The following is a 12,647-nucleotide window of genomic DNA, read 5'->3' on the forward strand; positions in this document are numbered from 1 at the left end:
CGCTCCTTGAAATACCAAGTACATTATCCACGCTGTCCCGTAGTCGCGCGCCTTCAAAGGAGAGGACTACCGCCGGCGCACCGAGATGCGAGGCTCGCCAAGACAGGAAACACGACTATCTCGACTAGCGCTCGAGTGTCCACAACGATAGATGGCAGCAGCCACCCCCCGAATTCAAAGAGGAAAACCCCGGGGTTACGGCAAGTACAGCCGTTCCAACTACGCAAAGTCTGTCCGGGCCTAGGCTAAGGGGAGCGCAAATTTGTCTGCTTCTTGCACATGGGGTTGCGATGATGTCAGAACTTCAAGCTCTTATAAACTGATTGGAAAAAAAAAAGATTGGGTAGACCTTAAGACATCTAGCGTTGAGGTCTGCCCACTATTTTTCTAATTAAAGCCAACTGGATCTCAGCGTCATTCTGATGTCACCGCAACTCCAGCGCAAGAAGCAGCCCACTTGTTCTCCGCATTAGATTTTCGCGATGTGAAATTTATTCCCTAGTTTAGTATTTAGCAGCACGGACGCCACATCAGCAAGTTTACTCATCTACCTTAAACTTCACGAAACACGCAGTAGAACGCTGAGCGACGGCTTAATTTTAGTATGCAATATTGCGCAGTTTCACAAATAAAACCTATAAATCAAGCAACACATCAGGACTAAGCACCTACTTTCAAATTCCCGCCGCTTTATTTTTATAGTTAGACAGCTGTTTGAACTTTCTAGAAATATTTTCTTCAAATTCAGTACCGAATAACTTGAAATTTCGCCTCTAAGGACAAAACGAAAAAAAAAAAAAAAAAGAAAAATGGCCGCGACTTTAGCTTTTTAAGCTCTGTAGTGCTCGAAATGCATTACAGGGAATTGGTGTGTCAAGTCACGTATATTTTCCCGCTAAATATATGTGGGACTGAATTAGTGCATATGGCGAGCAAGTGTTCAACGCTTGGGGGACGCTTAAGCTTCGCATGCTTAAAATAGAATGTATTAAAACACGGATAACTTTCACGGACAACCACGTTCTTTGTCTTAGTAACGACAAATGTTTAGATATCGGCGCAAAAAATTCCCGCATTGGCCAGAACGGGGGAGGGCTGAAGGAAAGTAGGTTACAATCAGGAGCGCCTATAGGGATTGAGTCACCATACATGACAGCACAAATATATATATCATTTTGTAACATTTTTTTTTCTATAGTTCTGGCCTGATAAATTCGATTTCACGTCGTGTCAAGGCTAATGATGCAGATGAGACTTTCTTTTTTACTTTCTCGATGAAATATGTTTCGATGATTTCAAGTCCGAATCGCTGATGATACGTTCCCAGGGCATTGGTGCTGCTTAAGTTCGGTGTTCACCCAAACACTTTTTCGCATGAGCAGGAATAGGATGTGTGGGATGATCGGCTTTTGCTGTTGCTTCATTTTGAAGCTCTCGGAGACGGTCGTTTACGCACCGGCCAGTTTACCCAATGCATTAAGATCCGTATTTGAGGAGCACCGAATTCACCTTCTCGGTAGCACATTTTTTGAAGTGGGAATGGTGTTTTCTTTCTCAGGGCGGCTTTGTCTCCTTCCGGTTAATCATAATGCGCAGGATCGCCAGTTTGAATCAGCAGGAGAAGACGACTTTCGTGTTTAATCGGGTAGCGATTGATCGGATGCGATGGGATACCTTGTGAGTTTATGGGATGCTAGTGATCCTTTGTCGTGCAGGTGAGGGTTTGCTGGTAGTTCTTGGTGTGATGAGTTTGTGAAAACGGGAGGCGATCCCTTCCACTGGATATCCTGAGCTCAGAAGCCGTTCAGTTTGGGTGTTGATGCTTTTGGTTGCAGAATACCAACATGAGTTCGTTTTTGCCGAGATGAGCAAGGCCTTGATTACCCCCAGTTTAACCGACTTGGAGTGGGCACTTTTAAACGGAAGAACCGACATTTTCGAGCGTTGTTGGAAAGTCGAGCAAATACCTTCCCTCGTCTTGGTCAGTCGCACGTCCGAAAATTGCAGGCCTTCCGAAGATGGGTCTTCCCTTTTGAACCTGAGATTACCACCTGCTTGGTGGAAAGAAGGAAGAATGATCTCCACTTTTATAGTTTCAGGGTGGGCGATGGGACAGCCACCTCCGTAGCGGAAGACTTTACCCTGGGGGGTTGTGCTATTTAGGTTTGCCTCGGCGGCACGGTTTACGTAGGACAAATACATTTCACTTCGTTCTGGCACATGGCATGACCCGATGCAAAAACCGGATTTTTAAGCCAGATCTTTCTTTCATGTTCCATCATCATAGATGTGAGGTATAGCTGAAGAAGTTCGATGAATCCTGCAAGAGTAGAACGCGATAGCGTTATCGGGCCCCGTTCTCCAAGCTTTTTCATATGAACCCGCACTCGTTTCCAAGCCGTGCAGGCGTCTGTGCGTGGTCTATATTCGGTAGCGTCACGTGTCACGTAACGTCACACGTGCTGCGACGTGATGACCCCATTGACCCGCCAAATTTAGCGGAAAATTTCTCGCTCAATTTGGCGGAACATTTTACCGCTAAATTTGGCAGTAAAATGTTTCGCTAAACGTGGCGGAAATTTTACTTGCTAAATTTAGCAGAAAGTTTCTTGCTAAATTTGGAGGAAAAAATTTCCGCTAAATTTAGCGGTAAACTGTTCTGCTAATTTAGGCGGGAAAATTTTCCCACCAGATTTAGTGGATCGATAGGGTCATGACGTCACAGCCACCTGTGACGTGACATGGTGCTGCCCGTTGCATTATGGGGATTTTGGTCCCACCGACACCGACGCCGGATCTTCTGCGACAGGACCTCTTAAACGCTATCGCGTTAAAACGCGTCTTTTGCGCATCGGAACGCAAGAAGGAGGATGCCAATCAAAGGGCAACACAGATAACGCGTAAGGAGCGCGTAATGGCGAGGCAGCCAAGGGCGCGCCATTATTGGTCGAGGTCGGGGGTAAACAGAAGCAAGTGGGGGCGTTGGGGAGTAAAAACCGCACGAGGTGCGCCAAGAGCAGACAAACTTGGAGGCCGTATAGGTCACGTGACGTCAATTTCCCGCTAAATTTAGTGGGAAAGTGATTTGATATTTTCGCCAGAGGACGTGAATTTTCCCGCTATATTTAGTGCGGAAATCAGTTGATGGATAGGACACGTGCCGTCATTTCCCCCAAGATGTGTAGGTCCCGTGACGCTACTTACCCGCCAAATTTAGCGGGGAAACTGAACTGGTGTACAGTTCACGTGGCGACAATAGCCCGCTAAATTTAGCTCAGAAACTGAATTTGTGTATAGGATTGGTGATATCAATTTTCCCGCTAAATTTAACAGGAAATGCATGGACGGACGGTCGAAGAACGTTTGGAATTGGGTCCTATTGAAAATAACACTTCAGCCCTAATATGTTATGGGACCCTCTCAGCGCTTAAAATCCATTCAGACCCTCAAACCCCTCAGCCCATCGAACCCCTTCGCTCTTGAAACCCCTTAAGCCCTTCAGATCCTTCAGTCATTCATATTCCCTCAGCCCTTCAACCCTTCAGACGGCCGAATGACTGTGATCCATAGACAGGAAATGCAGCTTAAAATGTTATTGTAAATTTATTTAAGACATTCAGTTCTACAGTTATGTTGTAACTAAAAAAACGATAAGAATCCACGTTCACTCAAACCTGGGGGCAAGCAGCTCTAGATAAAAGCGACCAGATCAGATAGGGACTAACCGAGCTCTCTGTCGCAAAACATATCTTTTGAGGTACTCACAACGGCGTTGGGTAACTTCCTGAAACGTACGGCAGTTCAACTAAAACCTAGGAGGTGCACCACACGCGTGTACAGGTGCTGTCAGTAGTATGCTTGGTGAAAACCACCAATGCCAACCATCATCCGCCGCCGTTGTGAAATCCTGAGCACAGTCACGGTTTGGTTTCTGGTGCCGTCGTGCTGGCGCCTCCAGCACCCTTTTCACTCGCGGGATGCTTCTGAAGCCGGACAGACGAAGAGGCGCAAGGAACAAGAGCTGCTTTAGAAGTTAGGTGTTACGCATAAGAGGGGAAGCCGACACTGAACGTTTGCTCGTAGTTGCAGAGTTTGCGCTCGTTGACGAAGAAAAAACAGGGCGACCAGCTTCCCACTAAGGCTGCTCAGCACCGGTCCCCCTTTCAACTTGCTATAAACAGGTTATCTTGGTTATCCCCCTCCCACTTTCTCTACCTACCCACTTTTTCTCGTGAACGAGGACTGGATGTGCTTGGGCGTCTCTAATCTAGGCCATGAAACAGATCATGGTGTAGAATACCCGAGACTGTGGTAAAAGCTGGGAAACTTGGTCGAAGAAAAAAAGACAGGGGAAAAGACCATCTCAAACCTAGCTACCGCGTTTATTTCCTCAAAGCCTTATATATCCACAACCTAATCACCGACCACCGACGTCACAAAGTCAGCCATTGTTATACAATCCTACCCACACTGGTCTTCACATCGACCGTAAACGGTGACCTCAATCCCAAAGTAAAAACTTAGGGCCTTGAAAGAAAAAAACACGAAACAAACATACCGAACTTTCTTCCCTTCCAGCCGGAGACTGAAAAGGCTGTGCTTTGTCTTAACGAGAATTGATATGTCCTTCAACTGAACACTTGCCCGCCAAATGACTCATTGCGCGTTCACTTAGAAATGTAAAAAAAAGACAAAACATTACTTTCTAAAAAACTTCTTGGAGCTACTTCCGAGTTGCATCGAAGCATGGCTGATACAGTTACCGATGGATTTGACAGGAACTGTCTCTCTCATGAGCCTCTTAGCGCTGTCGCACTCTTTTTGCACAATGTCAGTTTACGACCATAGTGCCATACAATCGTTGCACTCACTAATATGTTTAGCAATCTCTGAATTGGGTACGCTTACTTTTGCATTTCTTTTGTGCTCTTCAAATCTATCATTTACGCACCGTGCCGTTTGACCCACATATTTAAAACCGCACTTCAGTGATATTTCATAGACCAACCCTTCCTCGCAATCAACCGACTTATAACGGTGCGCTTTCTAACACACTTTCTGACTTGTCTGAAACGGTGTCAAACGGCTCAGTTTAAAGTCGAACCTACACGCTACATCCTTCCCAAATTTCTTTGCGTATGCTTTAAGGTTGTGAGAAATTGTGTGAAAATACGGAATAACCGCATGATGCGTTTTCGCTTCCTTTTCTGGTCGTTGTTTAGCCTTTTGCTGCAATTCAAATATTCTTTTTATGAACCCACTGCCATAACCTGCATCTTCTAACCTTGACCAGTGCCTTTCTACCGCACAAGCCTTAAAATGGGCACACGACTTGTCCAGTACGTTGCTGATTAGAGCTCTGACTACACCTGCTTTTACTGATTTAGCATGACAACTTTTTCTACCCAAACGGGTTCTTGCGGTCATTTTTCCGTACTCCCAACATAACCCCCCCTCCAAGTGAATGCGTAGGTCAAGAAACTGTAGAATACCATTGTCCGCCTTTTCTAAGATGAACTTAATTTCCGGCGCCGCTGCCCTCACTGTCCGTTCCAAATCGAGCACATCCTCTTCGCGAAATGAGCAGATCAATATGTCAACGACATATTTTCTTACGAAACCCGTACTCGATGAATTACAATTCAATTTATCCGCTACTGTTGCATCCATGTTGCTAAGGTAGATTTCTGCTAGCATTGGAGCAGCCGATGGGCATTCGAGTATTCTACATCATGATCAACTTCCACCAGCTCGCCTGCGTACTCACAGTTTTTTCATGAAACACATTCACAAAACACACAGACAGAGCAACGTCAATAAAGGCCACGACAAGATAGGGACGGTGGAACATCTCCTCAATTTATATCGCTCGTTGAGACCGCCCCACTACAAAATGGCCAAGCTTCTTCCCCGACGCATATATTCTGAAGGTTCACATGATCTTTCCCATAGAACGGTTAAAACGATTTTGACGGGTGCTGCGGTATCACAGAAAGGCTTGGAACAGACGCCGCATGCCTCTCGAAAATTCATGACGGGTGTCTTACACACTTTAGGAATTCTTAAACGGTACGTCAGGCCCCTTAGCAAAATTTAACGAACATCTCAAACCCCTGAAGCATTTTTAAAGTGTATTTTATCGAACGTTAAAAAAGCATTTCATGCTTTAAAATGTTTTTCACATCGCCATTTGACTTTAATACGAAAATATTGTTGGACTTACTCAACCTTTCTGGGAATCGGAAGTATAAAGAAAGACGCTTAGATGACATATACTCCAAAACGTATAGTGCAGGTATTACACGATGTGCCTTGCATGTAATTAGTTCGTTAACAATTCAGATAGCCTTCGTGCGATTAAAATTAGAGTCATCGTTTTTTGACTAGAGGATAAGACTGCCGAACAGCCTTCTCGCATGAATGATGACCGTCTGATTTCATTTTAGCTATGACGAAGATCGGAGGCGTCTGTGGAAACGCAAGCATGGGAATGTTCTACGATGACGGAGTCTCCTTTGTGGGAGTCCACGCACTGAGCCGTGAGCTGGCTTTTCTGTACGTCTCCTCTGGGAACAGTGGGGCGCAATGTGCCCCTCTTTTGTTTGTTCTTGACGGTCCCTTACAAATTCAATATTGAGTTGGAAAAAAATATTATTTAAGCTTTAGCCTCTTTTTTTTATGAAACCAGTCGAGTACATCTTATTATTACTCGGGAGTCAATGAGATTATGTACTCGTCGATAATAACGCGGAGCAACAAATTGTGAAGCAAAAAGCGTGAACGTCATAACTTCGAACCTGCTTTTCTCAAATTGCCAGTATTTAAATATCTTTTTTTGTTTACAAACGTCCCCAGCGATGTAGTTGTCTCATCCACTACGCGAGACGAAAAAACAATATTTAACGACCTCGCTCAATTAATAATTGAAGGGACAAAAAAAAAAAAAAAAAGAACAGTCGTAAATAAAACGGTAATACTGACCAGTGAATTGGCGTGAGAATGACAGTGTTTTCTGGCGCATATTGAAAGTTCAACGATTCAAGGTAGTGATGCCCGCGTAGAAAAATGTTTATAGACCCTTTTACTATGTACAAACAAAAGCAGTCTCTTTCCCCCCAAGAAACTTCCGGTCGCTTCGTTTCGGCATGCTTTCCGAACCTGTTAATGTAAATATTTCAGGGACGATAAAGTATTCCACAACTCATGAAGTTGGGGATCTAGAGAGGTCCTTCTACTGAGGTACGCCCCAAGAAACTGAGGGGAGAGGAGGAAACTAGAGTGCGGAGGAGACGTCAGAACGCCGAGTTCTGGTCGGAGGGAATAGTGGGTAGACCTAAAGCTAGTTCTGCCTTTGTCTCCACTGCACTTATTGAACGCGTTAGAACGCGTAACGCCGGCGTCTGGCGTTTGGCTTTCGAGTTCAAATGCGTTCGACTAATGCTTTAGATACATAGGCAGCTAGGTCTAGGTCTACCCACTAATGGTCCGAACCAGAGCTTGGCTAGCTGACGTCCCCGCGCGCTCAAGTCTTCTCCTCCCTCTATGTATCTCGGCTCATAAAAAAGAGACGAGGGAAACGGTCGTTTGATAAAAGTATTAAGAGAAATGTACGACACATCTCTCGCTAGCCGGACCTTTCGCTAACAATATGAAGTGTCGTAAAATTTGACTGGAGGTTCGCGGATTCGTAAACTGGCAACAGCGCCTTTTTCCAGCCTTCTCAAAAAAAAGGTCCTTTCTAAACTTTGTTTTATCTCCGCTTAGACAGAAGCCCTCACTAGATGCCGATGATATCAATTACGAGGCACCACAATTGTAACCTTAGGGCGTTGCCGTCTTTCTGTGCGTATGCTATCGTCGACTAAACCACTCACGTGCGGTGAGTGTCCTGTTACCTAGGCTTTTAGCATCTACGGCGTGTGAGCTAACGCTTTTAAGGAACTTCAGACGTCCCGCCAAAATCAGTTTCTATCGCGCTGCAATTTACTACAGAGGTGCAAGCTTGAAAGTTTACAGTAAACAACAACAATAAAAAAAAAAAAAAACCAACAACAACCACAACAATGAGCAGAATCCTTTTCTGGGCACTCTACGCCGCCACTTCGCAGACGATGCACATGTAATGAGAGGTGCTACCGACGAATGGCGTTCGCCGTGGTAGCGCCGGCCGATTTGGGTTGTTTTGCAGGACCGTCTTCTATCATAACCATAACCGGCCTGAGCTTCGTCGCAGGGCCATAGGTAGGAGAAGAACAGTGCTAACGGACGTGGCCTGCTTGACAGCTCGTTAACTACGTCACTGACGCGTAATGCCAACGCCATGGCCACGCCCCAGTTCGCTATCTTCGAGCCCATTCGACTCCAGGGACCTATAGAGGCTTTACACACGCGCCAGAATGCAGCCACCATTGCTGACCTGCGATACCGAGCCACCGGAACGGGTGTTGACGAGCCTCCAGAAAGGCCAATGCTGGGAAGAAGGACACAATGGAATCTAAGATGGCAAAAACCTGGACTGCTATGGTAATGACGAAGTGAAAAAAAAATGGAATAAGCGGAAACAAAAACTGAAGGTCAGTTATGGCGGCGCCCATGCACAACTGCTGTAAAGCATCTATAATTGTGTGCTTGGCCCTTGGTATCCTGCAACGTATAACTACTTGATTCTGTTTTAATTGAACCGCTAGCTGTATCTATAACTCTGGTGTTTGTTCAGAACTCCAGTAATTTAATTCCCAGTTACCTTGTGAATTTTCTCCCTTACACGTGGTGACATCAGCCTGTTGATATACGCACTGGGCGCACGCATCGCGTGCGCTAAGTTCGTCGCGAAACTTGAAACATTTTTTTTAGTTAACTTTTTTTTGTATTTTCATCAGTGCACGACGACAGTAACTACTAATTCATAGCTGAGGAACGTTCGGAATTTTCTGGTCGGCGAGCGTAGACAGGTGGTCAGTGCATTACAGGATGCCGTGTCACCTGATGTATTCTGAAGTGCACCCGTGCAATTCTAAGGGAATTTTTGTTAGAAGGTAAAATGAGCTAAATCCATTCTACCCAAATATTAGTTTTGCAGAACTTTGTTTCTTCTTAATGTTATATTTTCTCAATCATTCATCCGCCTGTCAAGTAAGGTTGCTTGCTCAAGGCGAGGCTCCTGATATGGGATGACCAAGCCTCAACCGGGACCTTTCGTCAATGAGACAGCGCTCTTGTTTCCTTAACATCTTCGGGGATACCGGAAGGTTACTAAATAAACTTTGAGCCACTCAGCATTAGGCGACTCTTTGTGTATAGTAGGATATAATTGTTTTGAAATAGTAGATTTAAATTCAATTGATGGGTCCTTCCTAAGATTTTTGGGATCCCAGCATCCATTATCGTATCAGTTCATAAAAATAAACCAAAATCAAAAACCAACAAACTTCCTTATTTATACAAAAATTACCTTTACTGGTAGTCATCAATTAAAGTTTCAATTAACTCCATAGTTTTAAAAGGAATACAAGGGAAATAAGCTGGGCAGCGTGTAGTATAGGACGTATGTCTGTCTCCCGCGGCAAAACGTCACATTACGGTCTTGATCAGGGCAGGATCAGTATGAAAACTTTATGGGCAAGCAGTTAGTTAAAGAGATTGTGTCACAAGATCGAGCTACTAACCAATATAGACCCCTTTCAAAATACTGCCCTCTGTTGACGGCTGTGAAATCCCTGCAGAATGGCGGACTAAAACCTCAACGTCACGGCACACTGGAAGAAACACACCCACAGAGAAAGGTGATGCGCGCAGTGACGCTGTTTAATTATCTCGTCGGCTCGTAGTGTTTGCCGCGCTTCGACGTTTGCAATCTTTTGGAATTCGAGGACTTGCACGTCCCTCGATGCAGTTGTTGCACCATTTATTGTGCAGGGCCTCCGGCCTTCGAATAATCGGCGCAAGACTTTCGAAACGGATCGATTCAGAAACCCGTATCCGTATGATTCCGGCTTTGAGGACAGCTTTATTGTCTAAGTAAAACTTTTAATTAGAAACAAGAATTCCTTCCTCTCAAAGTTGGAAGCCTGCTATGGGTTTCAACTTGATTCTAATGACCTATATATTTTGACGTTTTCTTCTTCTTTGGCGGTCACACAGAAACGAAAATATGGATGGCTATGGTTTGAGCAGCTAACGGCACAACATCCGAGAATTTTCTAACCAGAAAACCTAAGGAACTGAGGTAGGTACACGGAATAACATGGGGCCCTGCATGCGCGCGCGTGGAGAGTGGGATCGGTAATGGTGGACAGGCGCTCGTCGTTCGCACGACGTCCCCCGTTGCTAGGTGGTTGCTAGACGCAACGTCACTTTTGTGGGAGGAATCAAGATGCAGAGCAGGGTGTAAGATAGACAGGTGGGGAAACGGCCCATAGAAGCCTACCGCAGCGCCGTGACCGGATTGTGTACTCGTCTGCTTGCGGGTACCCCCGATTTGCGAGAGATGGCGCTGCGGCGCGAGGAAAAAAAGTCGGAATTGGATTTGCGTGGAATTCTATGGGAGAGTGCGCAAAATAAACCGCGTGCACAACAGTCCTCTATTGAAAATCCACGAGAAACCATCTCCGTCAGTTTAGCCGGTCGCCACCGGTCGCCCACCCGGAGTGAGAGTTCGCGGTGCTCCACATAGATGGCGCCACAGAAAAAGTGAAAGCCGTTTACAACTCCCTGTAGGGGGGTCACGTGACCTCGAGGAGGGGGGGGGGGGGCCGCGTGACCTTGGGGGGTCACCTTGGGGGTCACGTGACCTTGGGGTGACCTTGGGGGTCACGTGACCTTGGGGTGACCTTGGCGACGCCGATGGCGATGGCGACGCCGCTCAAGCCGGAAACGGGTGCCTAAGAGCTGCGCTCTAAAAGAGAAACCCGACGGGTACACAATCCGGTCACTCAATTGGCTCTCGTTTCCCCACCAGTCTATCTTACACCCTGATGCAGAGAGAGGTCACTGAGGGTAATAAATGGCCTAAACTCATCCACTATCTATGACTCTGCTTCCTCGACGGGGCGTACGCCATCTGTCGGCAGCACTTCTCACTACGCGAGCATCGTCTGCAAAGTGGCGGTGCAGATTGCCTAGAACAGGTATTTGTGTTTTTTTCTTCTGGCCGAGGTAAGTTCATTTCCTGATTTTGTTTTTCTGTAAACTTCCACCGGCTGTTAGCACCTTTGTAGAACATCACAGCGCAACACGTATACGTTGAGCAGCTGTTTTTTGCGAGCCGTCCAAACTGCCTTAAATGACAACTCGTATTCATTTAAAAAAAAAAAAATTAGTTTTTTTTGGTGTGACCTAGGAAGACCACACGTCAAGTATTACGACCTAGTTCTACCTAAATGTTTCCTAAGCGGTCCGGCAAACTTTTCAAATCGCCAAGTAGCAGAAATCGGCTGACTCAAGAGGGCGAATTGAGGCGCAACCAACAGTGCATTCAAGTCTACGGCGTGGGCGTAGCGAACATTGATCTAAACGCATTCACCATTGCCCCCTTTTGCTTGTTTTTTCTTCTCCGGGAAAGCGTAACGGGTGACGTGAGCACCGTTTCCTTTCTGCGCTCAGCGGTGCCTACGTGATTGGCGTAACGCGCCTGCGCAACGCGTTTCTTGGGAGCCGTCTGGCCGCCCCGCCGTGGTCCCACCGCCGTCTCCCACGTCGCAACTGCCGTCGTCGTCTCACCGTTTGTGATTATTGTCTCTCGGAGTTTCGCCCACACTACGGGCGCTACGTAGGCAGACTTATGCCGCAGTTAAGCAGACGTCGTCGAATGTCGTAGACACCAAAACGTGGTGAAGACTGCGGGGCAGACGACACTTCCTCCTATCACACGCCCACCCCGATTTCACCCGTCGTTGCGCAGATGATCACGTGACATCTCGTACCACTTGGTAGCCATGTTTTTGGTGGCCCGAGGCCAATGTCGCCGGACGGAGCCGCAGTTTCGGTTTCGATTTCTGCTCCCGTTAGAATTATGTTTAAAAATATGTACCCCATTTTTTTGCGAAGCAAATGACGTAGTGTCTTCTATTAGGGCTCTTTCACGCGAAATCACTCATTATCCCGGAATCTTTGGAATTGAGCGGAGTTGCCTTTAAAGGGGCAGTCCGGGGATCTTTTAGGTTACCCCAACTAACTATAATTTGGGAATTACCGGCCTTTACCCTTTCCAGTATGTTATTGAGTATCGCGAAATTCAGAATAGTTATTGTAAAATGGAGAAGTTATTATGTTACCAAAACCAATATTCAAATCCACCCGCTCTTTTCGGTGTAGTGACGTCAGGAGAAGTCAGGCTTGCAGGTCGAGCGGGAAGTCTAAAAATGGACTTTGCCGAGCATCTGTTCCGTGCTGCTGCGAGGGTGCTTAAGCGAACTTCCAAAGCATTCATTCGACGCCATGCAACTGCTTGCAATCAGTTGGGAACAAAATCTACAGCTCAAAGAGTGAACCCCCGCCTCCTCTGACGTCACTTCTTTATTGTTGCCCCAGTAGAGACTTTCACTGCAAAAAAACACGGTGAGGACCACTATTGTAAATTCACGAACTTCGCGAAAAAAAGTATTTTTTAACCGATATTTGAGTTGCTAATCCACAAATGAATATTTGTA

At 46.1% G+C, this 12,647-nt stretch overlaps 1 protein-coding gene across 1 annotated transcript in view; it reads left to right on the top strand.

The window, feature by feature from the left end:
* Positions 1-6,484: 6,484 nt before the first annotated feature.
* Positions 6,485-12,647, top strand: part of LOC120836241 — a 32,594-nt gene continuing 26,431 nt past the window's right edge. The window contains exon 1 of the mRNA XM_040216513.1: positions 6,485-6,555. Within this exon, the coding sequence (XP_040072447.1) occupies positions 6,485-6,555 (71 nt within the window). The remainder of the gene's footprint in view (positions 6,556-12,647) is intronic.

The sequence above is a fragment of the Ixodes scapularis genome, unplaced genomic scaffold, assembly GCF_016920785.2.
Source record: "Ixodes scapularis isolate PalLabHiFi unplaced genomic scaffold, ASM1692078v2 PGA_scaffold5__190_contigs__length_132052651, whole genome shotgun sequence".
Classification (NCBI taxonomy): Eukaryota; Metazoa; Arthropoda; class Arachnida; order Ixodida; family Ixodidae; genus Ixodes; species Ixodes scapularis.